At 44.1% G+C, this 25,588-nt stretch overlaps 1 protein-coding gene across 1 annotated transcript; it reads left to right on the forward strand.

Moving 5' to 3' along the window:
• Positions 1 to 1,978: 1,978 nt before the first annotated feature.
• LOC310776023 (ubiquitin carboxyl-terminal hydrolase 31-like) lies at positions 1,979 to 24,812 on the forward strand (the record flags this gene model as incomplete). Its single annotated transcript, XM_083636170.1, has 16 exons — positions 1,979 to 2,539; positions 6,906 to 7,043; positions 9,532 to 9,620; positions 11,999 to 12,091; positions 12,443 to 12,578; positions 13,121 to 13,271; positions 13,509 to 13,689; positions 14,041 to 14,152; positions 14,258 to 14,352; positions 15,144 to 15,221; positions 15,470 to 15,599; positions 15,781 to 15,900; positions 17,090 to 17,315; positions 19,973 to 20,131; positions 22,058 to 22,210; positions 23,275 to 24,812. 16 exons carry the CDS (start codon positions 1,979 to 1,981, stop codon positions 24,810 to 24,812), a joined length of 3,960 nt encoding a protein of 1,319 aa, XP_083492296.1.
• Positions 24,813 to 25,588: the final 776 nt, after the last annotated feature.

A 25,588-nucleotide genomic window follows, 5' to 3' on the forward strand; every position in this document is an offset into this window, starting at 1 on the left:
ACAAAAAAACATATACTATATCAATATCTAAAAGTGCTCAACTTCAGTCAAAGCGGAAACCGTAAAAACAGACAATAATATCAGCAAATCAACAACACATCACAATTAGAAATGGCAGGTCATGCAGACAGGTTGCTAAAAAGCTGTTTCTTAACCTTTGTTTCAAAAGCCACCTTACTTTCTGTTTCTTTGATTGGGAGAGGCAGTTTGTTCCACTCCACAGCACCGGAATAGATAAAAGATACTCTACCTGTCATTGTCTTATGCTTGTGGAGGGCCACATTTCCTACACTTGCTCTTGTGTTGTGTCCATGTGCAATTTTCTTAAAATAATTATTAAAGTAATCTGGTGCTCTATTGTTTAAAATCCTATGTACCATAGTAAGTTGAAGCTGTCTGGCCCTGTCCTCAACTGGTAACCACTGGAGATGAATAAACAGAGCCTTCCCCAAAACAGCCTTCCCCCAAATTGATGATGGTATTGTCATGATTGGATGTCAGTCATGCTCCTTGCTAAATGAAGTGATGAAAGGAGGGATTTTTTTTTTTACAGTTTAGATAAATTGGCCAATAATATTAATGGATGGGTAATAATATGTCATCCTTGTCTTGTCTTTGCAGTAGGCTATCTGACTTAACTTGGGACTTGGCTTGCCTTATAGGACTCGACTTGACCAAGAAAAAAATGACATGAGACTTGGATCAATGACTTGAGTCACTAATATATCACGTAATTAGGCAATATCAAGCCCTGGGACATTATTGAAGCATCTTGTATTTTGTATATAAATACACCTTGTGCAGATGCAGAACACATCTTCTGCTCACTTACGATGTTTTTTTTAAATAGATAATTTGATGGGTATTTTCTCTCCCTTAATTATAGCCTAACAAATGAAAATAAACTATAGCGCATGATGCCTTCAGTTCATTGCCTTGCCATGGCTACGGGGATGGAGCATCGTCCATAGCAGAATCACATGCCGCTACCTGCTCTCTCTCCTCCAACATGGACCAGTGTTTGGCCCTGACGTCAGCCGTCACCGCCCTGCCTGCCTGCCTGCAGTATCGGTGGCTACAGATGATGATGGAGACGGGAGAAGCGGCCTTGCCGTGGATCACAAGCGGAGGAGGGAATAAGCCGTAAAGGGAATGGGACTAGTCATCAAAACGTGCGGATGGGGACACCGAAACATGCACCTTTCGCACCTCACGGCCAAGAGGCGCTTTTAAGCCGAATGGAGGGGGGCGGCGGACCGCGCCGCTCCGGTCGAGGGTTTCAGTTTGGGAGAGCCTCTGTGGAGGAGGCGGTTTAGAGAAGAAGACTGGGTAAATATCAGCGACCCTTCAGGTTTGAACAACAGCGCGGATAAACAACACTGCGACCCGAGGTGAAGAAATAGCATAAGGGTGGAGCTGCCGTTTTTTTTTTGTAATAAATCATGAGGGCTGTCTGCCGCTCACTATTCCCTGGATTGAAAGGTTGATTTGCTGTTGATATCGAGTATAGACACTGCCCATTCATACGCAGCTAATTATTTTTCCTGTATCCGAATATGACGGCTGCTGCGTGATGTTATGCCCCGGGCCCAGACCGACTGCTAGAGATGATGGCCCCTGGCTGGTGCGGGACTACCCCAGGCATTCATTAATTAAAGCACCGCGATGGCGCACGGCTCTCCACGGTGGAGCATGTTTATATGCAATCCGACGCAGTGTTGCAAGTGGGCTGATTCCAGTTTTCTCGTTGGTGTGATGATACCATTAGGATCCCCAGATGAACTGCCATGCCTCTATTTTCCTCTAAAATGATGCTGAATGCTAGGCCTCGTGTAGAGCGACATTTAACGTAACGTGTGTGAGCTGTTACCGGGGGACGACTTCATGGTCGCGGCGATGCTCTAAAAGGGGACCCTTTCTGGAATACAACTAGCAGGCATATACAGTGTGGGGGAACCCACCCGTCAGACTGGGCACCATGTCGAAAGCTGCCACCAACAAGGAGAAGAAATCGTTCAGCAAGAAGCTGTTCCGCAGGAGCTCGGTGCGCTCCGTGGGCAGCTTTATGAACAGAGTCCTGCGGACCTTGTCGACTCTGTCTCATTTCGGCACCGAGGAGCAGGCCGGGGCCGACGACGACAAGGACGACACCACTTCCATCCCGACCACCACGGGGTGCTCCACGGTGCCCTCGGACGACAGCGACTGCGGGGGGTTCCTCCTCTTCGGGGACAAGGTGCCAGGCGTGGCCGGGCTCAAGAACCACGGCAACACCTGCTTCATGAACGCCATCCTGCAGTGCCTGAGCAACACCGAGCTGTTCGCGGAGTACCTGGCCCTGGAGCAGTTCCGCGGCTCGGGGTCAGAGACGACCAGCAACAGCGACAAGGCCAGCAAGTCCAACGGGGTGCTGCTGGTGCAGAAGAAGCAGGGCCAGCAGCAGGGGCAGGAGACGGGGCAGGTGACCGAGCAGCTCTCCGGGCTGGTCCGGGCGCTGTGGACTTTCGAGTACACCCCTCAGCACAGCCGGGAGTTCAAGGTAGGCTCATCAAAACTATACGAAATGATGGGAAAGTGTCGAAACTCTCCCAAAACAACCCTAAACTATGCAGCCTAGTTCAGTGGTTCTCAACATGAGGTCTGGGGACCTTCGGGGGGTTAAACTTAAACTTCACCATTATTTAATTTCCAAGAAGTTAATTAGGCTATAGAATGTAGAAGAATGACTGTTTTGATCATAGCTTCACTGTAGGCCTTTATAGTCTTGGAATTCTGGACAAAATCGTATACGGCTCTGTGGTCCTTGATTTGAAAAAGACCCACCTTAACTCAGTTTACCGCCTCTTTGTTTATGGGATACAGTAAAATCTCTCCACCTTTTATGCCCAACCGTCCGACATCTCAATATTAATGATAAATTCCTAGTACACATCAAAGTGATAGGATCATGTCCGGTAACACTTTACAATAACGTACACAAATCCTATAGTAGTTACTGATAAACTAACCATTAACTAATCGCCAGTTAATCATTCGCTAATGAAAAATTTGGCATTAGTTTATCACTAGTTAATCATAGTTAATGAGTAGGTAGTCATTAGTTAATGATTAGTATCTAATTTCCTGAGTAGAGTAGTTAATCAGTACCTAATGATTACTAAATTTCAGCTCGTGAATAGAGTAGTTAATCATTACTTAATGATTCCAAAATGTCAGTGCGTGAATGTATTAGTTAATCATTAGTTAATCATTAGTTAATCTTTTTGTGTACCCTATTGTAAAGTGGTGCATCATACTCAGTAGTTTATGAATACTGAATCATTACCTGTCCATTAGTTACTCTTTTCGCACCCTAATATAAAGTGAAAGATATCCTTATCAAATAAACACTCCCTCCAGGTGAGATTCGAACCCTGAACCCCAAGATTGTTAAATTGTAAGTCTGGTTCTCTACCATCTGAGCTAACCAGCCTGTTATTTGGTAGAGCCATACTATAGGTCTGTAGAGTCAGAGACTAAGTATTATGTCCTATCCACATACTACTTTCTGTTCAAGTACTTATAGTTTTTAAGATATATTCCACCCAAATACTACCTTCTCTCCAAATACTTATAGTTTTAAAGGTATATTCCATCCAAATACTACTTCATGTCCAAGTACTTAGGTATGTTTCAGCCAAATACTACTTATGTCTAAGTACTTGTAAGTACTTGGACAGAAAGTAGTATTTGGGTGGAATATACCTTTAAACTATAATACTTGGTCTCAGGCTCTACATTCAATAGTATGGCTCCAACAAGCAACAGGCTGGTTAGCTCAGATGGTAGAGAACCAGACTTACAATTTAACAATCTTGGGGTTTAGGGTTCGAATCTCACCTGGAGGGAGTGTTTATTTGATAAGGATATCTTTCACTTTATATTAGGGTGCGAAAAGAGTAACTAATGGACAGGTAATGATTCAGTATTCATAAACTACTGAGTATGATGCACCACTTTACAATAAGGTACACAAAAAGATTAACTAATGATTAACTACTATATTCACTAGCTGACATTTTGGAATCATTAAGTAATGATTAACTACTCTATTCACGAGCTGAAATTTAGTAATCATTAGGTAATGATTAACTACTCTACTCAGGAAATTAGATACTAATCATTAACTAATGACTACCTACTCATTAACTATGATTAACTAGTGATAAACTAATGCCAAATTTTTCATTAGCGAATGATTAACTGGCGATTAGTTAATGGTTAGTTTATCAGTAACTACTATAGGATTTGTGTACGTTATTGTAAAGTGTTACCTCATGTCCTTTGGGAAAATAGTTTCCTCCAAAAATTATTTTTGTTTGTGGTTGTTTGTCTTATGAAGATCACCAGGAGGTCATAAGGTTACCACTAGGCTACATCACTGGATACAATGCCCCACTGCCTCCAAAAACATGACAATGAAGTCTACAATTGGACACTGTAACACATATGATAGTGGGATAACATGTCTAATCAATTAATAGGCTACTGATTTTTTAAAGGCCTGCAGTCTGGTGCAAGAGCTGACTAGCCTATAATAAAACACATGTAGCCTAAGTAATACACTATTCTGCCCTTGTGAGTTTTGTAAAATCAGATATCTTCTCCATTTACTCTGAAACCACATTTCATATAGACTCCTGCGTCCTGCAAAATAATGTCATCTCAATACCTAATGGATGCTTTGGTTCAAATACATGTGTTAGAATTACACAAAGTGTAATTATATCATACATTTATTTCATTTGTCAGATGAATTGTAGCAGCCTTGAATGACTGATTTGTCATCAAGCCTCTAGCAGACATCCATTATCAAAAACTTAAGGCACTACACTTTTTTTTGTCAATTCATCTCATTCAAAAATGTATATTTCAATTCATATGGTTAGAGATGAAAAATTCAAGATGCTTTCCGTCTTTGATGCTGAAGAATCACAGATTTCCAAGGCTATCCATAGCAGAGCCAACACAGCTAGCTAGCTAATCAATTATGATGACAGGTTATGTAATAGCGGCCTGTATTGTCAAGCCTATTATTGGTGGCATGATGATGGAGAATAGGAGATCTTTAATTTTTAAATCGCAGCGAATGAGGAAGTCGAGGCGTCTAGTCTGTGATCGAGGCCAACACTTTTTACAGTTAGTAGCTGCTTTTTTTTTAAACTGCCTCTTCTCAGACCGCTACTACTTGATTGTCTGTGTCAGACTTAACAGCTTTTGTTGCAGCATTGTCTGCATTTTCATTATTCAATGGCTGCATTCCCCCAACACTGAAAAACATTAAAAAAAAAACCATGCAGGCGTGTTGTTTGCACCAGAGAATACCATTCTTGTCCTGTTTCACACATTCAAAACAGGCCTACATATTGGAGAGGAGTTGAGCAGGGCCATATTACCGTATACACATTGCTTATTCTTGACAGTGTTACTATTTCTGTCCCCTTTTCCCTCTCTTGGTTGCCAGCCAGAGTACAAAGTGTCTGATTTGATATAGATTATCCCCTTCAGCTCAGAGTGTGAGGCCTGGAATATATTTGAGCTGGGTTGGGAAGTAAAGTGCATCTCAACACTGTAAAGCACTTTGTTAAAGAATATGCGTTGTCATTCATCTGATTTGATCATGAACTAGATGTTCTTTCATTCTAGCCAAACACACTTGGCCAAGTTCATTTGGATTTTTTTGAGACATTGGTAACAGAGTTTGTTTATGTTTTCCTGACTGGAAACTATGAACAATTCTATACAATTTCAAACAATTCTTTCCCAATCCTCAATTTCCAGAGAGAGAGAGAGAGAGAGAGACTGACTGACTGACTGACTGACTGACTGACTGACTGACTGACTGACTGACTGACTGACTGACTGACTGACTGACTGAGGCAGGCTTAACGTGTGTTATAAACTTAAAGAGCATGGTGAAGGTTGGAGACCACATTGCATTCATATGTGGGAGGGGTGCAATGGGATTTTTTGGGGGGGGGGGACTTATACAGTTAATTTCACCTTTAACTTTACGGTACAGCGGTGAATTGTTATATAACTCAGCCGTTTAGAGTGAAATAGATGTTAGAAAAGACAATGTTTTGGGGGTGATTGACAGGCCGTCTGTCCAGTGATCGTGCAGTTTGCCGATCATAAATAACCTGCACCACGCTCTTTAAACCAGTGGTCAGTCCCAACATTGGGGGGGAGAGAGAGAGAGGAGCTGCAGACAGAGGGGCAACCAGCAAGACAGTGAAGGTAGCGCCGTGTCACCACGGAGCATTTCCCCTCTCTCATCAACAGCGCTTTGCTGGAGACAATTCTTGTCTCCAGCAAAATGTGCCAAAAGTGAACTGGAAGAAGCGGCCAAAACAGAGGGACTGAATGGAAAACTATCCATCAGCTAAATATATATAGAGCCATTTCCATTTTGCCAGACACTATTGACAGTTTGAGCCTCCCAGCCGGCAAAGTGCTGATTCTGCCTTGGTAATGCCTTGAAAAAAGGAGGAACCTCCCATGGGACTGGCACAGGTTGCTCAGTCCCCCATATCTTTGACCTTGCGTGACATTTGATAGCCATTGAGTAGAGGTGACTTTACTGCTGCTGCCTGGATGGCTTTGCGCCCGCCGACTTCCGCCGATTTCCCGTTGGTGTCCTGCTGTTTTGAAAGGCTTCTCCACGCCTGCCTCTCACCATCACCATCACCTCCAGCCACCTCTAGGATTGTGCTGATCAGGGCATCGCTGGACAAACTGACTGAATATTTTATGATGAGCCAATTCAAAAGAAAATAAATGGCACTGCTTCCGTTACAAAATGCCTAAGGATGAATCCACCTGAAGCTCACCTGTTTATTCCGTTGCTGTCTGTTGTGTTGTAGAACGTGGTGTCGAAGAGTGCCCTTCAGTTCAAGGGCAATGCCCAGCACGATGCCCAGGAGTTCCTCCTGTGGCTGCTGGACAGAGTCCATGAAGACCTCAACAACATCGTCCACCCTGAGAGCAGACCGCCCAGCAAGGTCAATATACAGCCATGCTTTACTGTATATACTCTATATAACAAACATACATCTAAATATACTGTATAATTCTCTATATACTATACACAAACATACATCTAAATATACTGCATACTCTATATACTATACACAAACATACATCTAAATATACTGTATATACTGTATATACTATACACAAACATACATCAAAATATACTGTATATACTCTATATACTATACACAAACATACATCAAAATATACTGTATATACTCTATATACTATACACAAACATACATCTAAATATACTGTATATACTCTATATACTATACACAAACTCCCCTGAATCACTTTTTACGTTTATACTGTGGCAAGATGGTCTCTCTCAATCAATCAACAATAAAAATAAAATAAAAAATGCAATGAATTGCAATAGAGCTCGGCAGTCATGTGACTTTCTGTGACGTTTCCTGCCCCGGAAGTGAGTTCCCCATTCATTTTGTCCATAGACATTTTGAAAAATCGATTTTTATTTTATTTGATCGATTTCCCCCCCTGTTGGTCTCAAATCTGAAACAGCGCAGAAACAGAATAAAAAAGAGCTATCACAGAATCATAACAAGTGTCAATAAGAGTAACCAATAAATAACGCACTGTGGGCTCTATCGTTGCAACGGCCTAAAAACTGCGCTTAGTGCCAGGTGCAGCGCAGATTAGTGAGTGTGGACCAGCGCACTCGATATTTTGGTGTCGGCGCTACAGGTGGCCTTATAACCACGCCTTTTAAGCGTAAAATTATGCACAATCTGCTCATTGGGGAAGTCCAGTAAACGAATCACAAGCTTCCCTTTTAAGCTCCAATTCCACGGAGCGATCCAGTCCGGGTAGGAAAAGCCAAGCGCTCTGCTCCCCCCCTCCCTTTCATCCCCGTCTGTCTCCATATATAGGCTATTATTCCATATTATTATGCTTCTCAAACCAATCTAACTGCAGTTTAAATACTGCAAGCATGTAAATATGCTACACTATAGCAAGATCAAAGTGAAAAGAATGTTCTAAATGCATTGGCTAGAAAAATATAGCCTATCCCTATGTCATGATGAGATTAGATTGGTGAAAGTTTGTCCAGAATGATATCGTTTTCTCTCCCCTGCTGCACAGGTAGGATGATGCACATAAATATAGCCTACATTATGTAAAGTCATTGCATAAATGTGTTTTTATTGTAAAAGTAAATGTGAAGTAAGCCTAATCTTATTAGAGCGGAGCGGACATCACAGGACATCACAGTAGAACCGTGTTACGGCTGTCTCTCATCTAAATCACATTGTATCTGCAAGGGATATATATACCACCTGGGGTACATATATGTTTCACATAGGGTTGTGTTTGGATTTCTATGTTTTATTTTGGCCAATATTGAAATGTTTGAGAATTGCATGTTGTGTGAACAGAAACATTATTGCTATCTACCACTTTAGGCAATTTAGGCTGATTTGGTTGATATTTATTCTCGAAATGTATTAGTCTCAATGCATGCTGGGAGATTTGAGGGAGTGAGAGATAGAGAGAGGGGGAGAGAACAGCTTTTTTTCCATTTGTGCTGCGCAGGGAGTGAGAGAGAGAGAGAGAGAGAGAGGGGGAGAGAACAACCTCTGAATGAGAGGGGCTCAAAACATATATGAGATAAGATATAACTACTTTTTTTCCATCGCGAGAGAGAGAGGGAGAGAGAGAGAGAGAGAGAGAGAGAGGGAGAGAGAGAGAGAGGGAGAGGGAGAGAGAGAGAGAGAGAGAGGGGGGGAGAGAGTGTGAGATGGCAGAGGAGAGCTGTGCGTAAATATGCACAATATCCGCGGCGCACTGAATAAGGCCTGGTTTTGAAAAGCGCTAAATTAACGGCAGGGGGGAAGATAACGTTAGGCCGGCATTTAAAGCCGAAACGCCCATTCTGGCACTGCGCCACGCCTCTTTGGCGTAAAGCGCATTTCGGGGCCTAAAACCATGTTGTCTTCCCGAGGCAGGCGCAAGGCACGTTTTTTTGCGTTTAACGCCAGTTTTTGCACCTAAGGCCTGTGGGAGAATAGGGCCCTTTATCTCTGTATCTCTCTCCCCCCCCCCCCCCCCCACACACACACACACAATGCGTGTGCCTTTATCAGAAAGTTTACCTTTGTCAAAATCTTCGCCGAATTTGGATCTATGTTACACCCACGTCCCAGCTCGCTAGCATAACATCGCTGCTACATAATTACTGGGTGTCTAGTTTCCGCTAATAGCAGAAGCTCCGCTCGAGCTTAAAAACTGAGCTTGCAAGAGCTCGTCAAACACGGACTGGGTTATGCCACAGGAAGTCATCACAGAGACCTGATACTGCTAGCTGCTCACTGGACCATTTGTGATCTGTTTTATTAGGCTGCCTCATGTATTTTGGACATGCATTTTCATGTGCTTGTATTGCGTGCCATGGGGCCTTTTTGTGACCGTACAACCTGTGTTCTTCTTATTTAGCCCCCATTAGAAGAAGAAAACACCCGTGAAGGATCTCCACCAGCCGCTCCCGGCTCTTTTGTACAGGAGCTGTTTCAGGCACAATACAGGTGAAATGTAACCCTCGGCCGAAGGTTAAAGTGCTATCAGTTAGGGATGCACCGATCCACATTTTTTCACTTTCCGATCCGATTCCGATACCTGAATTTGGATATCTGCCGATACCGATATTATGCCGATACCAATATTTTTCTTGAATATACATTATACAGTATAGGCAAAGATTTGGCCAATTAAAGATTTTTTTTAAAATATACCTTGCAAAAAGCAGACAAAGTTAAGAAAATATACAAGGCAAAGAAGGATACTATTATACATGAGCAAATTACAGGCCAGCGCTGGAATTGCAAAAAAAGAAATCAGATTCCGATCCGATATCGGCACCCGATGCCGATATCGGATCGGATCGGTCCCATCCCTACTATCAGTGCATTTCTGTTTCATTCACAGAGATGCACTGATAACTATTCTGAGTATACAACCACAAAGCTACTAACAAGACATTTGCATGGAAGCACTCTGCTTTAGATTCTTTTGCTTCATTTCAAAGCAGTGAACAACACCATACCACACCATGGGAAAAAGACTACCGTAAATTCCGGACTATAAGACGCACCGGTCTATAAGCCGCACCTTCAAAGGTGACTATTTTTTTCTTCTATAAGCCGCACCGGTCTATAAGCCGCGGGTGTTTTGATGTTTAATTACCATATGTAAGGCTTCGTGCACAGAGGGGATTGTCGGGAAACAGATGGCTGTTTGGGGAAGCTCCCATTTATTAACATTTCAACAAAACAAAAGTCAGGTCACTAATCCCCAGACAAAATCACACATTGTGGTATTTTTTGTTTTTTTTACAGTGCACACAGTGTCCGCGGTGTGGTGAAAAGAGGGCAAGAGAGGAAATTAAAACAGAAGTGGATTTATAGTTAGAAAGAGTGCTAAAGAAGAGAGAATTCCGTTTTTTATTTTTTTATTTTAGTTACTCACAGTACTATTGACCAGTCCAACTCAAAAGATATTCGGCAGTTTCACTTTGAGCTCTTGTTCCGCCGCTGGGCACACAGTGTCCGCGGTGTGGTGAAAAGAGGGCAAGAGAGGAAATTAAAACAGAAGTGGATTTATAGTTAGAAAGAGTGCTAAAGATAGTCCGGTCTGGTTATGACGAGTCTCGCTGGGTACAGTACGCCAAAGCGATATCCATTGACTCGATGATGCTGTTGTATGTTGCGCGTTTCTGTTGCACCAACGCGGAGAGGTCCTGCCGGACGAAAAAGCTGAGGGGCTGCTTCTTCCCCACAGCCTGGAGGATGAGTTGACGGTCGGGCCAGCGGAGTAGGCAGATGAAGATGGCCCTCGGTGGCAGGCCGGGGTCTGGACGTGGCCGAGGCGCCCGGTGTGCCCTGTCCACCTCTGGTGGTTTCTCGCCTTCCTTCAGGTCCAGGATGTAACACAGGATTTTGCCACAAAAGCGTCCATGTCACCAATCTCAGCTCCTCTTTTACATTGATCAGGCGAATGTTATTTCTTTTACTCCTGCTGATTAAGTCATCAACCTGCGTGTGCAGGGTTTCGATTTTGCATTTTATCCATTTTCGGACTCACTGTGTTGTTTTTGTCCTCCAGTGCGCGGATGCGCTTTTCCGCATTATAAACTCTGTTCACGGTTGCCTTAGTTTCTTTAGTGAGTGAGTGGATGGACTTCTGCACGTTTTCAAACTTGTTTTCAAGCTGCTCAAAACCTCTGAGCGATGTCGGACTTAATCGATAGTGTTTCACGGAGTAAAAGTTTAGCCCAAGCGTGTATCTCCAGCCTCCAGCAGGTGAGTCATTTCCTCATTCATGGCGTGATTGCTTCGTCTTTTTCTTTCTGCTTACCTGTGTTGTGTTATGTTATGTTATGTTATGTTGTTAAAAGAGGGCAAGAGAGGAAATTAAAACAGAAGTGGATTTATAGTTAGAAAGAGTGCTAAAAAAGAGAGATTTTTTTTTTTTTTTGGAAAAAATCCATAGATAAGACGCACCGTTATATAAGCCGCAGGGGGCAAAAAAGGCCAAAAAACGGGAAAAAAGCCGCGGCTTATAGTCCGGAATTTACGGTAGTTCTTTCTGTAACTTCAGTTTCTTTGCTCCACAATGTAAGCGTCAACATCAAATTTGAATGTCATTTGAAAGTCATCTTTATGGTGTGATGAGATCATGAGATGACTTTTTACAACATCAAATCCATTGGTTTTAGGCCAACGTCAGCATCATACCACCAGAGCTCAGAATCGATCATGCCATTCTGTGATCATCCTGTTATTGCATGTTATATTTTTCCTAAATACGTACTGCTGATTTTAAAATGTGACACTAGGTACACTATATTACAGCTATACTGTTTGATTCTGAAGTTGTTGTTTACTGATGTCTCTACTGTATGTAGGTCCTCACTGACTTGCCCTCACTGCCAGAAACAGAGTAACACCTTTGATCCTTTCCTCTGCATCTCACTGCCCATCCCGGTACCTCACACACGGTAAGATGATACTGTGTCTAATGTATAAGTAATAATAATAATAATAATATAATAATAATAATAATAATAATAATAATAATAATAATAATAATAATAATAATAATAATAATAATAATAATAATAATAATAATAATAATAATAATGTAATAGTATAACTAAGACAAATGGACAAAAAAAAAATATATATATATATTCTGCACCTAAAAGTGCAAACAAGTCCAGATCTGGTCTCGTTCTTGCTATTGAACTTGGCATTAAAAAGCATGTCAAACGCAGTATAAACCGACTAGATCTAACAGGAAAGGTCGCTCAAATGACAGCTATGTAACAGGCGTTTTATTTCACTTGCAGGCCCCTGTACGTGACGGTGGTATACCAAGGCAAGTGCTCCCACTGCATGCGAGTCGGGGTGGCAGTGCCTCTCTCTGGAACTGTGTCCAGACTGCGAAACGCTGTGGCCCAGGAGACCAAGATCCCTTCTCAGCAGGTACTGTACTGTCGCATTTGAAACTTGCCTCTCTGGGTCCAGGAAGTGGCTTAAAGATATTGAATATGTGCTGCTTTGAGGAAACTGGATGGAGAAGGAATCTTCCCAGTGGACTATCAAAAGATGTGTTGGGTTCGGTTTGACGACGTTTGCCATCCGCATCATTGGAACGGTGTGTGTTTTGTTCCTCGATGAGATGTTGCCTGTCTCATTGCATTTAAATCACAATGAAAGCCATTGTCTCAGTCCTTAACAATCCAACATTTGTATTTGATCTCGCAGTGGCAGAAAAAAAAAATCAGACGATTTATTATGGTCTATTTTTCTGTAGTCATGAATTTTCCGATGATTTGAGCAGTCTTTTTCTTTTATCAGTCGAATATAAATGTCCCTACCTACGTATGTAGGAATCTGAACCCTCTTTGATTTCTGACAGCTCTCCTTGTTGCTACCAGCTAGATATTATGTAACAGCAATCTTGACCAAAATGAGTGACGCTGAAAGCAATCCTCACCCTGCTCTTGTTCCCTGTCTCTGCTCAGATTGTCCTTACTGAGATGTACTTTGACGGCTTTCACCGCTCCTTCTGTGACGACGACGACGACCTTGAGATCATTCAGGAGAGCGACTCCATCTTTGCCTTTGAAACACCTGAGCTCTTCAGACCAGAGCAGATCCGCTCACAGCGAGGAGGTATGGCATCCTGTCGATTCCCTTGAGATCAGGTTAGCTCTTTGGCATAGTCGTCCAGTAGGAGTCTAGATTAGATTATGAATGGATTCTCATTGGAGAGACGCTTTAATCAGGAAGTTACAATGCAAATTCACCACCATGTCGGATTGCTTTGTGAAGCAGCATACAGTAGAGTACGAGGGGTTTCAACTTTCTCATTTTGTGTCACTGACTTTACATTGGTTGCATTGATTATAGGGAGCCCGCATGTAAATCTGAACCAGAACAACTTGAAGTATGGCACAGACAATAACAGGATATCTACACAAATACAAGAGCCTGCAACCCCACCGCCGAGTCCCAATAAGAATACCGGCCAGGCTGACAAGATTGTCCTGTTGGTGTGTAACAGAGCCTGCGCTGGACAGCAAGGACGCAGGTACGCTAAGCTAAACTAACCACTGAGGATGATACAATATATCAAAATGCAATATATCGCTACATAAAAAAACTGTGACAATACGCACCATGGTGCTGGCAACCTGCCGGAGTGCATGTGTCGGAGGAAGCATGGTGCTAGTCTCGGCTCTCCCCAGATCGGCGGCGGGTGGAGCAGCGACCGGGGCAGCCAATAGGGCAGCATGGGGATAAATTGGCCAAGTATAATTGGGGAGGAAATGGGGGGGGACACTGTGCAAATGATTAAAACCTCATCCCAAGGAAATCAGGAACACTACAACTGCTGAAACTATTATGCAGAAAGCCATTGTCATTTTTGTAACTGTTGCAGGTTTGGTAATCCATTTGTGCTGTATTTGGAGCGTACAGTGACATGGGATGTGCTTCAGAAAGAAATTCTGGAGAAGATGCGACATCTTTTGCGTCCTGGAGTCATTGTGCAGGTACATACGCTTTGCAAATCGCACTTACCTACATAGCCTTTTAATAAGGCTGCTATGTAATATTTGACAATGTGAGGAATTGTAATATTCCTTGGTGGTCTGTAGGTGGGGCCCTTCAGTTTGCGTGTGGTGGGAGTGGTTGGAATCACATATCTCTTGCCTCAAGAGGAGCAGCCACTCTGCCATCCCTCTGTGGAGAGGTAAAGTCATGCATCACCACCAGGGGGAGGTATTATCTCTCTGACCATGACCTCAATCCCTCATGCTGTTCAATCGACCAAGGAGCTATGTACTCGCTCTCTCAGATGTATTGCCTTCAAAATATTTCTTGAAACGTGGAATAGCTGGTCTGGTTTTTATGGATTTTCTTCTGAGAGGGAGATGAACCCTGTGATTTTTTACATGGATTTTTCTTTTTAGCTTTAATATAGTAGAATGATGATATTTGAAAATGTTTGAGTGAAGATAGATAACTGAAGGGAATGAAAAAAGGGAGATTATTTCTTACTCATTCTCGTGCTTAAATGTCATGATATTCAGCTTCACTACTGGCACAAGAAACACACACGTGCGCACACACACACACACACACACACACACACACACACACACACACACACACACACACACACACACACACACGCACACACACAAACAATCTTCAATATTCTAGAATTGGTAGGTGCTGAGTAAGTCTCATGACCCCAAGACCTATGAAGACTATCCAAAACCCAATGTGTCATTGCAAAAAGGCATGGTTATCAATCTGACCATAAGATTGCTTCTCTTCATTTGCAGAAATGCTGACTTTTGGAAATTTTCTTTTCTCTGATAGCAGCTATATAGATTTTATATTTGCTTACAGATACATACTGGCAGTCTAGGAGTCTACTGTAGTACTAAATAAAGCATTCTGGATATGAGCATTAAGCAAATGCCTAAAATAGAATGTGTACTGTAAATGCTTTCCTCTTAATCTAATGTTTAACAGGGCATACAAGTCTTGCGGCCCTGGAGGACCACCGCATGTCAAAATTGTCATTGAATGGGACAAAGAGACAAAAGACTAGTAAGTGAGATCTGGCAAAGACTTTCACCCAATGTACACCAGATGCGTTACGGATCCGATAAAACTGCCGGATCAGACTCTCGGCCATGTTAATAGATGGGCGATACATATGGTACGGAAAAATCACGCACCTGTTCGATTTCTGTCAGATCCCGCCATGTGTCTGACAGATGACATGAGTGTGGATCTGTTAGCTGTTAGTTAGATCTCCATGTGACCTCTCTGACTTGTGCTCGTTCTGCCTGCAGTCTGTTCAAACGGACTGAGGACGAGTACATCCCAGATTCTGAAAGTGTGCGTCAGATGAAGGAGCAACACCTGCAGCCTCAGAACTGCTCCCTTGCCCAGTGCTTTCAGCTCTACACCAAAGAGGAGCAGGTAGGCTCAGCCTATGGATCACATGCACTGTTAGCTTTTGAGAATGGAGGATTTCTTTCAACCTGGACCCTATTTGTGCTTTAAGTGTTTTATTCTTTTGCTGCATAGTGGCATTGATTTCCACATATACTGTATATCGTGTTCAAATCCATGTTGTTGTTTTATTCCACTTTAATTTCAGCTTGCTCCTGATGATGCATGGCGATGTCCACACTGTAAGCAACTTCAACAGGGCAGCATCAAGCTGAGTCTGTGGACCCTGCCGGACATCCTCATCCTTCACCTCAAACGCTTCAGACAGGTACTGATGTAGACACAGTGCAGACCACAGACCCAAAGCTTCAGACAGGTACTGATGTAGACACAGTGCAGACCACAGACCCAAAGCAGGTACTGATGTAGACACAGTGCAGACCACAGACCCAAAGCTTTAGACAGGTACTGATGTAGACACAGTGCAGACCACAGACCCAAAGCTTTAGACAGGTACTGATGTAGACACAGTGCAGACCACAGACCCAAAGCTTTAGACAGGTACTGATGTAGACACAGTGCAGACCACAGACCCAAAGCTTCAGACAGGTACTGATGTAGACACAGTGCAGACCACAGACCCAAAGCAGGTACTGATGTAGACACACTGCAGACCACAGACCCAAAGCTTCAGACAGGTACTGATGTAGACACAGTGCAGACCACAGACCCAAAGCAGGTACTGATGTAGACACAGTGCAGACCACAGACCCAAAGCAGGTACTGATGTAGACACAGTGCAGACCACAGACCCAAAGCAGGTACTGATGTAGACACAGTGCAGACCACAGACCCAAAGCTTCAGACAGGTACTGATGTAGACACAGTTAAGCTAATAATTGCATACGCATAATTAATGCTATAAGTTAACATGACATGACATCTCACACATATAGATTCACCCGTGGCATTCACAGTGGAAATTGCGGATGAGGAGTGATAATTCCATTCTCTAACAAAAAGTGATTCTCATTCTCATTGTATCTTTATTACCATATGTGTGGCGGCCTGGGAGAACCCCTCACACTGTTGGTAATAAGCCAAAGAAGGTCAAAAATTAGTTTTGCAGGTATTTTGAGTGATTTGGTTACTTACATACATACATTGTACATCACAGTGAATAATTATTAAAAAAAAAAAATGAATGCTTTTTGGTGGAATGCCACTGTAAAAAATATAATGCTGTGGAATGTTTAAACTCATTTCTCTCATGTTTTACTTTTAGACACATAACAGATTAAAATAACTTTTGATCTGAGAGAGCTATCTCAGTTATTCAGAGTTTCAAATTTATGGAAATATCAAAAAATGAAAATGTCAAAATGTTCACCATGTGAACTAAAAGGGTTCTTGCAGGCCACCACACATATAAGCATCACTCCCATGGCACCTAATGTTATTGTGGTTCACATTGAACCCATATTCATAAATTCAATGTATGCATTGTAATCCTTCAGGATGGGGACCGACGGATGAAGATGCAAAACATGGTGAAGTTCCCTCTGATAAGCATGGACATGGCACCCCACATGGTCAAGAGGAGTCAGAGCAGCTGGAGTCTGCCCTCGCACTGGTCACCGTGGAGACGGCCTTATGGGATGGGCCGTGATCCAGAGGACTACCTGTATGACCTCTATGCTGTGTGCAACCACCATGGCACTATGCATGGAGGACATTACACAGGTAACAGAACACACCATGGCACCATGCAGGGAGGACATTATACAGGTAACAGAACACACCATGACACTATGCAGGGAGGACATTATACAGGTAACAGAACACACCATGGTACTATGCAGGGAGGACATTATACAGGTAACAGAACACACCATGGCACTATGCATGGAGGACATTACACAGGTAACAGAACACACCATGGCACTATGCAGGGAGGACATTATACAGGTAACAGAACACACCATGACACTATGCAGGGAGGACATTATACAGGTAACAGAACACACCATGGCACTATGTATGGAGGACATTACACAGGTAACAGAACACACCATGGCACTATGCAGGGAGGACATTATACAGGTAACAGAACACACCATGGCACTATGCAGGGAGGACATTACACAGGTAACAGAACACACCATGGCACTATGCAGGGAGGACATTATACAGGTAACAGAACACACCATGACACTATGCAGGGAGGACATTATACAGGTAACAGAACACACCATGGCACTATGCAGGGAGGACATTACACAGGTAACAGAACACACCATGGCACCATGCAGGGAGGACATTACACAGGTAACAGAACACACCATGGCACCATGCAGGGAGGACATTACACAGGTAACAGAACACACCATGGCACTATGCAGGGAGGACATTACACAGGTAACAGAACACACCGTGGCACTATGCAGGGAGGACATTACACAGGTAACAGAACACACCATGGCACTATGCAGGGAGGACATTACACAGGTAACAGAACACACCATGGTACTATGCAGGGAGGACATTACACAGGTAACAGAACACACCATGGCACTATGCAGGGAGGACATTACACAGGTAACAGAACACACCATGGCACTATGCAGGGAGGACATTATACAGGTAACAGAACACACCATGGCACTATGCAGGGAGGACATTACACAGGTAACAGAACACACCATGGCACTATGCAGGGAGGACATTACACAGGTAACAGAACACACCATGGCACTATGCAGGGAGGACATTATACAGGTAACAGAACACACCATGGCACTATGCAGGGAGGACATTACACAGGTAACAGAACACACCATGGCACTATGCAGGGAGGACATTATACAGGTAACAGAACACACCATGGCACCATGCAGGGAGGACATTATACAGGTAACAGAACACACCATGGCACCATGCAGGGAGGACATTATACAGGTAACAGAACACACCATGACACTATGCAGGGAGGACATTATACAGGTAACAGAACACACCATGGCACCATGCAGGGAGGACATTACACAGGTAACAGAACACACCATGGCACCATGCAGGGAGGACATTATACAGGTAACAGAACACACCATGGCACTATGCAGGGAGGACATTATACAGGTAACAGAACACACCATGGCACTATGCAGGGAGGACATTATACAGGTAACAGAACACACCATGGCACCATGCAGGGAGGACATTACACAGGTAACAGAACACACCATGGCACTATGCAGGGAGGACATTATACAGGTAACAGAACACACCATGGCACCATGCAGGGAGGACATTACACAGGTAACAGAACACACCATGGCACTATGCAGGGAGGACATTATACAGGTAACAGAACACACCATGGCACCATGCAGGGAGGACATTACACAGGTAACAGAACACACCATGGCACCATGCAGGGAGGACATTATACAGGTAACAGAACACACCATGGCACTATGCAGGGAGGACATTATACAGGTAACAGAACACACCATGGCACCATGCAGGGAGGACATTATACAGGTAACAGAACACACCATGGCACTATGCAGGGAGGACATTATACAGGTAACAGAACACACCATGGCACCATGCAGGGAGGACATTACACAGGTAACAGAACACACCATGGCACTATGCAGGGAGGACATTATACAGGTAACAGAACACACCATGGCACCATGCAGGGAGGACATTATACAGGTAACAGAACACACCATGGCACCATGCAGGGAGGACATTATACAGGTAACAGAACACACCATGGCACCATGCAGGGAGGACATTACACAGGTAACAGAACACACCATGGCACCATGCAGGGAGGACATTATACAGGTAACAGAACACACCATGGCACCATGCAGGGAGGACATTATACAGGTAACAGAACACACCATGGCACTATGCAGGGAGGACATTATACAGGTAACAGAACACACCATGGCACCATGCAGGGAGGACATTATACAGGTAACAGAACACACCATGGCACTATGCAGGGAGGACATTACACAGGTAACAGAACACACCATGGCACTATGCAGGGAGGACATTACACAGGTAACAGAACACACCATGGCACTATGCAGGGAGGACATTACACAGGTAACAGAACACACCATGGCACTATGCAGGGAGGACATTATACAGGTAACAGAACACACCATGGCACCATGCAGGGAGGACATTATACAGGTAACAGAACACCCGCAATCATACCCCACACTGGAAGCACCACCAGTGTGGGGTGCCTCTCTGTAATGGATTGATGTTGTGTGTTAACTGTTTTTTGTTTTGTTTATCATCATAAAAGCTGACCGGATTTTTGTTCTAATTTTAGTATCATTATAATTCACTCTCGCTACTCTGTCCTCTAGCTCACTGTAAGAACTCCATCGATGGGCAGTGGTATTGCTTTGATGATAGTGATGTTCAAGCCATGTCTGACGATGACGTCTGCAAGCAGACTGCCTACATCTTGTTCTATCAAAGACGAGCCACAATTCCATCCTGGTCAGCTAACAGTTCTGTGGGAGGTAGGTTTCCATGCCATCACGATGTACATTGTCTCACATAAAGCATTGAATGTTCTGTAGGACAGGGCTTTTCAATGTCTGTGGGCCTTATTTTCCGACAGGCGCTATCCCCTAATAGCAGCCCCGAAAAATATGTTGGGGATGCAATTCTCGGCCGGGATGTGGAAACGTTCACGGCACGAGTCGCAGACGCAAATTAGAGCCGTGCCAAAATCATCTGCGCCCCAAAATGCCTGCGCAAATGGGATTTGTGCAGTCTTAACTACCAGAATTATTCAGAGGCGTGGGCACAATGTTGGGCATTACGTCAATCAAAACCAATCAGATTCCCGTCTCGCAATGGCTGTTTGCGCGAGGCATGTAATATGCTGTAATTCTCTCCATGCGTAATAGAGTGTATTCACTCGTGCAAGGACAGAGAGAGCTTATTGACAGATCGTCTGTGGTGCCAACGACCCTCCGGCTTATGAAGGTAAATAGCCTATGTCCATTGTCCAACAAGTTTTCTCAATTAATTTCCCTCTTTGCGATGTGATAAAAGTTTCTCAGTGAGTTATAGTTGATTGCCTCACTGAATTATCTGCTAATACCCAATTTTAGCAGCATAATTTGATGTCTTGGCGTGGCTGTGCGTAATGACATATCCAAAAGGAATTCCACTATGCACTGCGCTGCACGGAGATTACGGGTGCGCTCCCAGCGCAGGAGGTATTTGCGCATAAGAGGTCCTTTTCAAAGCTCTTAGCGCAAAGTAATTGCGCGCTGCTGACGATAGGGTAATGCCATCTATCACCACATTTTAGCGCTGAAACGCCTGCTTTGGCATGGGGCAGCCAATGCCCAGTACAATTATCACAGGCATGCGCTTGTGTCCACCCCCAATTTGCATTGCACACAGCGTTAAACGAGTGCAAACGCTAAATTAGCGCTTTTGGGAAGATAGAGCCCTGTGACTGTTGGCTTCCCCTCAGACAAAGCTTGGAAAAAGGTGCCAACACCCCCCCCCCCAGTTAACTTGCTTATTTTTGCTCAATTCCTGGATGCCTAGGGGATCAGGATTATGTTATCTGATCCCATAGACCAGAGGTTCTCAAATGTTTTTCAGCCAAGGACCCCTTACAAGATAGAAAATATACCGGGGACCCCCTCATTCTGATTTGTGATTTTGGGCTAAGCTTAATTGTTTCCACGGTAACATGCTTGACTTTTAATTTGATAGGTTTGTTATTAGAATGTAATCCATGAACCATTTTAGATTTAAAGCATAAAGTATTTTTGTTGAACTATGAAGATTTTGCAAAAAAAAAAAAATTTATTTTTTTATTTTTTATTACATTACATTTACATTACGTCATTTAGCAGACGCTTTTGTTTTGTCCAAAGCGACTTACAATATCACAATTTGTCAACAGTACAGAAAACCACTATGCAACACAATCAATGACAGCCAAGATATTTTGATAGACTAGCACCATGTAGGAAGTAGTTTGAGAAGGAATAAGTAACATGTAGCATTTCTTTTTTACCTGAAAACTTTTCGCGGACTCCCTGGCAAAGTGCCACGGACCCCTGGGGGTCCGCGGACCCCCATTTGAGAACCACTGCCATAGACACTCAACAATTGAGCCAAGATAGCCTGATATTGCCGCTTGACATAATTCCAAATACATAAAGAAGGTCTGTTTGAAGGCATTTATTTGTTTCTGACTCTGGGAATATGACTACTGTATCTCTGAATCTCTTTAACCAAATCACACACATTTAGGCTATTCTATGTGATCTCCTTTTGATAACTAATGTAATAATGTTCCACACACTCAGCCTCTCCTGAAACTGTTTGGAGCCCCCCTGGGGAGCCACTTTGAAAAACTCTGCATAGGGATACATTGTACATGATGTTCAACCACCTTCTGTTTTGGCATTCAGGATCAACCAGTTCATCCCTGTGTGAACACTGGATTAGTAGGCTGATGGGGAGTCGTCCACCGAGCCAAGCTTCATCTGGTTCCTCCAGACGCACCTCCTTAGCCTCCCTCTCTGAGTCAGCGGAGTTTGCTGGTGAACGGAGTGAAGACGATGGTGCGTGACACTCATCCAAAACATCACACTGTCACAATCTCATAACACTTTAAAGTCCCTGGAAACCAAAATCCACAAAAACGTTCTAACTATGTTATTTAGGGTCTTATGTTAGTAATTGTGTGGCTCAGAAATTATTATACATTACTTTCAACCCAAAGCCTTAAAATCGACACTTTTCTACAAGATTCTACAAGGTACTTCCTCATTGAAGAGAGCAGTGCGCGAGGTGCTAAAATGCAGGAGCTTATGACGTCATAAGCTCTATATAACCTTTGTACACGCGCGCAACCCGCCCTTCTCCTTTTGTCCGTTCTTTGCCCCACAGCGCTTGCTCAGTGTCTGTCTGTCTTCCTCCCACTCTGTGTGCTGTGTTCGTTCGCTCTCTCTCTCTCTCTCTCTCTCTCTCTCTCCCTCTCTCTCTCTCTCCCTCTCTCTCTCTCTCTCTCTCTCTCTCTGGACTAGTGAGAGAGAGAGAGAGAGAGAGAGAGAGAGAGAGAGAGCGAACGAACACAGCACACAGAGTGGGAGGGAGACAGAAGCGCTGTGCACTCGAAGTGGCAGAGCAGAGATCTCTCCCTCTCAGTACGCTATGCGCGCCACGCGGAGCAACACACGCACACGCACACACACACACACACACACATCTGTCTTTCCTTCTTTCTCTCTCTCTCCTTCTCTCCCTCTCTCTCCGAGAGAGAGAGAGAAATTTCCCTGCTGCAGACGGGACACGCCCACACAGTCCGCGGGAGAAAATACACTCTAAAAACGAATTGATTCTCATGACTTTTGCATGACTGTCAAACCTAAATTTATATACTTTGCGACGTTCATCATCGTTCAAATTTGGCTGGTGGCTTATTAACATAGGGTCCTGTGATGTGATGAACTCAAAATGCTAAATAATAAAGAAATATTTCTGGTTTCCAGGGACTTTAAGCACACCATTTTTGAATTTATGTCATTGTTTTCAAAGTGACAGAGACAGACGTGAATATTTTCATGTCTAATATTGATTTGTTTGCGTGTGCGTGCGCGTGTGTGTGTGCTATTCTACCAAGCAGGCTTGTCCACGCGACCAGCAGTGAGAGGCATGCAGAGACAGACATTCTCCTCGAGGTCTTCCATGGCCAGCCCTCTGGCGCTTAGTGAGAATGGCACCAAACCGTCCTGGTCCCTCTCTGCCAAGCTCCAACTCCGTTCCAACTCTCCCTCTCGCTTCTCCATGGACTCCCACTCCTCCCCCACGCTGGAGAGGATAGGAGAGGCGGTCGATGACAAGGTGTCGACCTCCTGCTTCAGTGGCTCAGCTAAGCCAGACAAGTTATCTGGGGGAAAGTCATCCCTTGCAGCAGTGGAGAGCAATGCAAGTGGTAAGAGGCTGGTGGAGCAGGTCCACTCAAAGGCTGCTGTGCAGGCAGATCAGAGGAGCTCCAGCCAGGGTGGGGATAACAAGAATGTAGCCACTGCTTCTGAGCAGGCTAGCCCAGGACATGGGGCAATTTCAAAGGATCCTAAGCAGAGGAGTGGGGGTGCAGAGAGTGCTAATGTCAAAAGGACCTCAACCAAGACTGTCTTGGAGTCTGAAAGGAGTCCCAAGAAGCGCCCTGCCACCTCCTCAACATCCTCCAGTTCTCCATCTCATGCGTCCCCTGCCGCGGACAAGTCGCCGTCTCGAACACAGGCGAAGAGTGCTGCGTCAGCATCTAACCCCAAAGAGAAAAGCGATGGACCCCCGAAAACTAGTAAGGCTGGCTCCACCAAAACAGCCACCCCTTCCAAAAAGGGGTCATCCCAAACCCCGGACACATTACATCCTGAGTCTGCGAGGAAGAGTGCTGCTCCAGGATTACACAGCTCACACCCTCCGAGGAGGACATCGCCCAGAGCGGGAGGTGAGAAGACCTCGGCCTCAGGCAGGACTAGAGCAGCAGACAGGAGCGCTAGCCGGGAGTCCTCACGGACCAATGTGGCTTCGGAACGAAAGGTTAGCCATGGGGGTCCTTCCTCCAGGGTGAGTGGTGGCTCATCTCGGAGCGGAGAGAGTGGTAGAGCAGAGGGCAGGCCGGGTCGAGCTGTGGAAAACAGGGCAGGGGCCCGAAGCTCCAGCAGCAGCTCCTCCATGACCAGCCTTCGGTCCTCAAGTGTGGGTATTTCCTCCGCAAATGCAGCCCCACAATCGAGGGGACCGCGAAGGAACAGTAAGACCGAGGACAAAGGTTTGTCCTTCTTCAAGGCTGCCCTGAGGCAGAAAGAGACCCGTAAGTCAACTGATGGTGGGAAAGCAGGAAGTCCAGAGGAAGGTGGTGGAGATGCACCTAGAGAAGCAATCACAGATGGAGCAAGCAAGAAGGCCCAGAATGTGGCTTCAGAGGCCCAGACTAATCTGGCCACAGCCAAAGACAAGGAATCATCTAAGACATCCACCCCAGCTAAGCGTTCGCTGATGCTGTCCACCAAGTCCAAGTCTTCTGGAGCAGAAACGGCCACCCAGTCCTCTGCCAATGCAAAAGAACCTTCAAAGAAAGAACCTGCAAGAAAGATAATGCAGTCTAGAAAGATTCCCATCAACTCTACCCGAACTAGCCAGAAGCCCAAGTAAGTCATTTGGAGGGCCCGTTAACATTGTCTCTGGTGCAGCTCTTGGTGTTTGAACCATCAAACTAGACTTCTTGTTTGAGAAACATCTTCAAAGCACCTGTAGCTTTTCATTGGTTAATGAATACCAGCTGCCATATTGGACAGTTGCTGTCCACTTTGTTAAATAGTTATTTAGGAATGGATTTAAACAAAGCACTTTGTATGGATTGCATTGATTTTGAAGAATATTATATTGTATTGTAAAAACGTATGGACTGCACACATAGTGACATTTTTGCCTGGTTCTGTCTGTAGCATACTTGGGCAAGATGCGTCTTGGTAGGAGGTGGTTTTGCACAAGATGGAAACCTGGTGTAATGAAGGAACGAAACCTTTTTGAGATGCATCACATCAAACATGGACTACCGTCACCAAAGGACGTTTACTGGCAATTTTTAACATGCTGAGGCAGTAAACCTCTCAATTATTTCCCCAAAATCCCTATGTACAACTCTCCTTAGATATTGGGAGCCATATGTCAACAACAAACATCAGTGCCTCAGATAATCATAGTTATGTATTTACGTCTAACCTAAATTGTATAACTACAGGTGTTGGTACATTTATAATGATACAATTTTAATATTTATTACAGTAAGCGCTGAAAATGTTGTTTCAAATAATACACAATTAATCCTATTTAACCAAACCTGCTGTTTACATAATTTATGCTCCTTGATTGTGCAACAGCCTTTAAGCAGCATTTATGTGCAGCCAAAATCAGACGTGTTCCAGACT

This window comes from Poromitra crassiceps, assembly GCF_964638095.1.
Source record: "Poromitra crassiceps genome assembly, chromosome: 4".
In the NCBI taxonomy this organism is placed as follows: Eukaryota; Metazoa; Chordata; class Actinopteri; order Beryciformes; family Melamphaidae; genus Poromitra; species Poromitra crassiceps.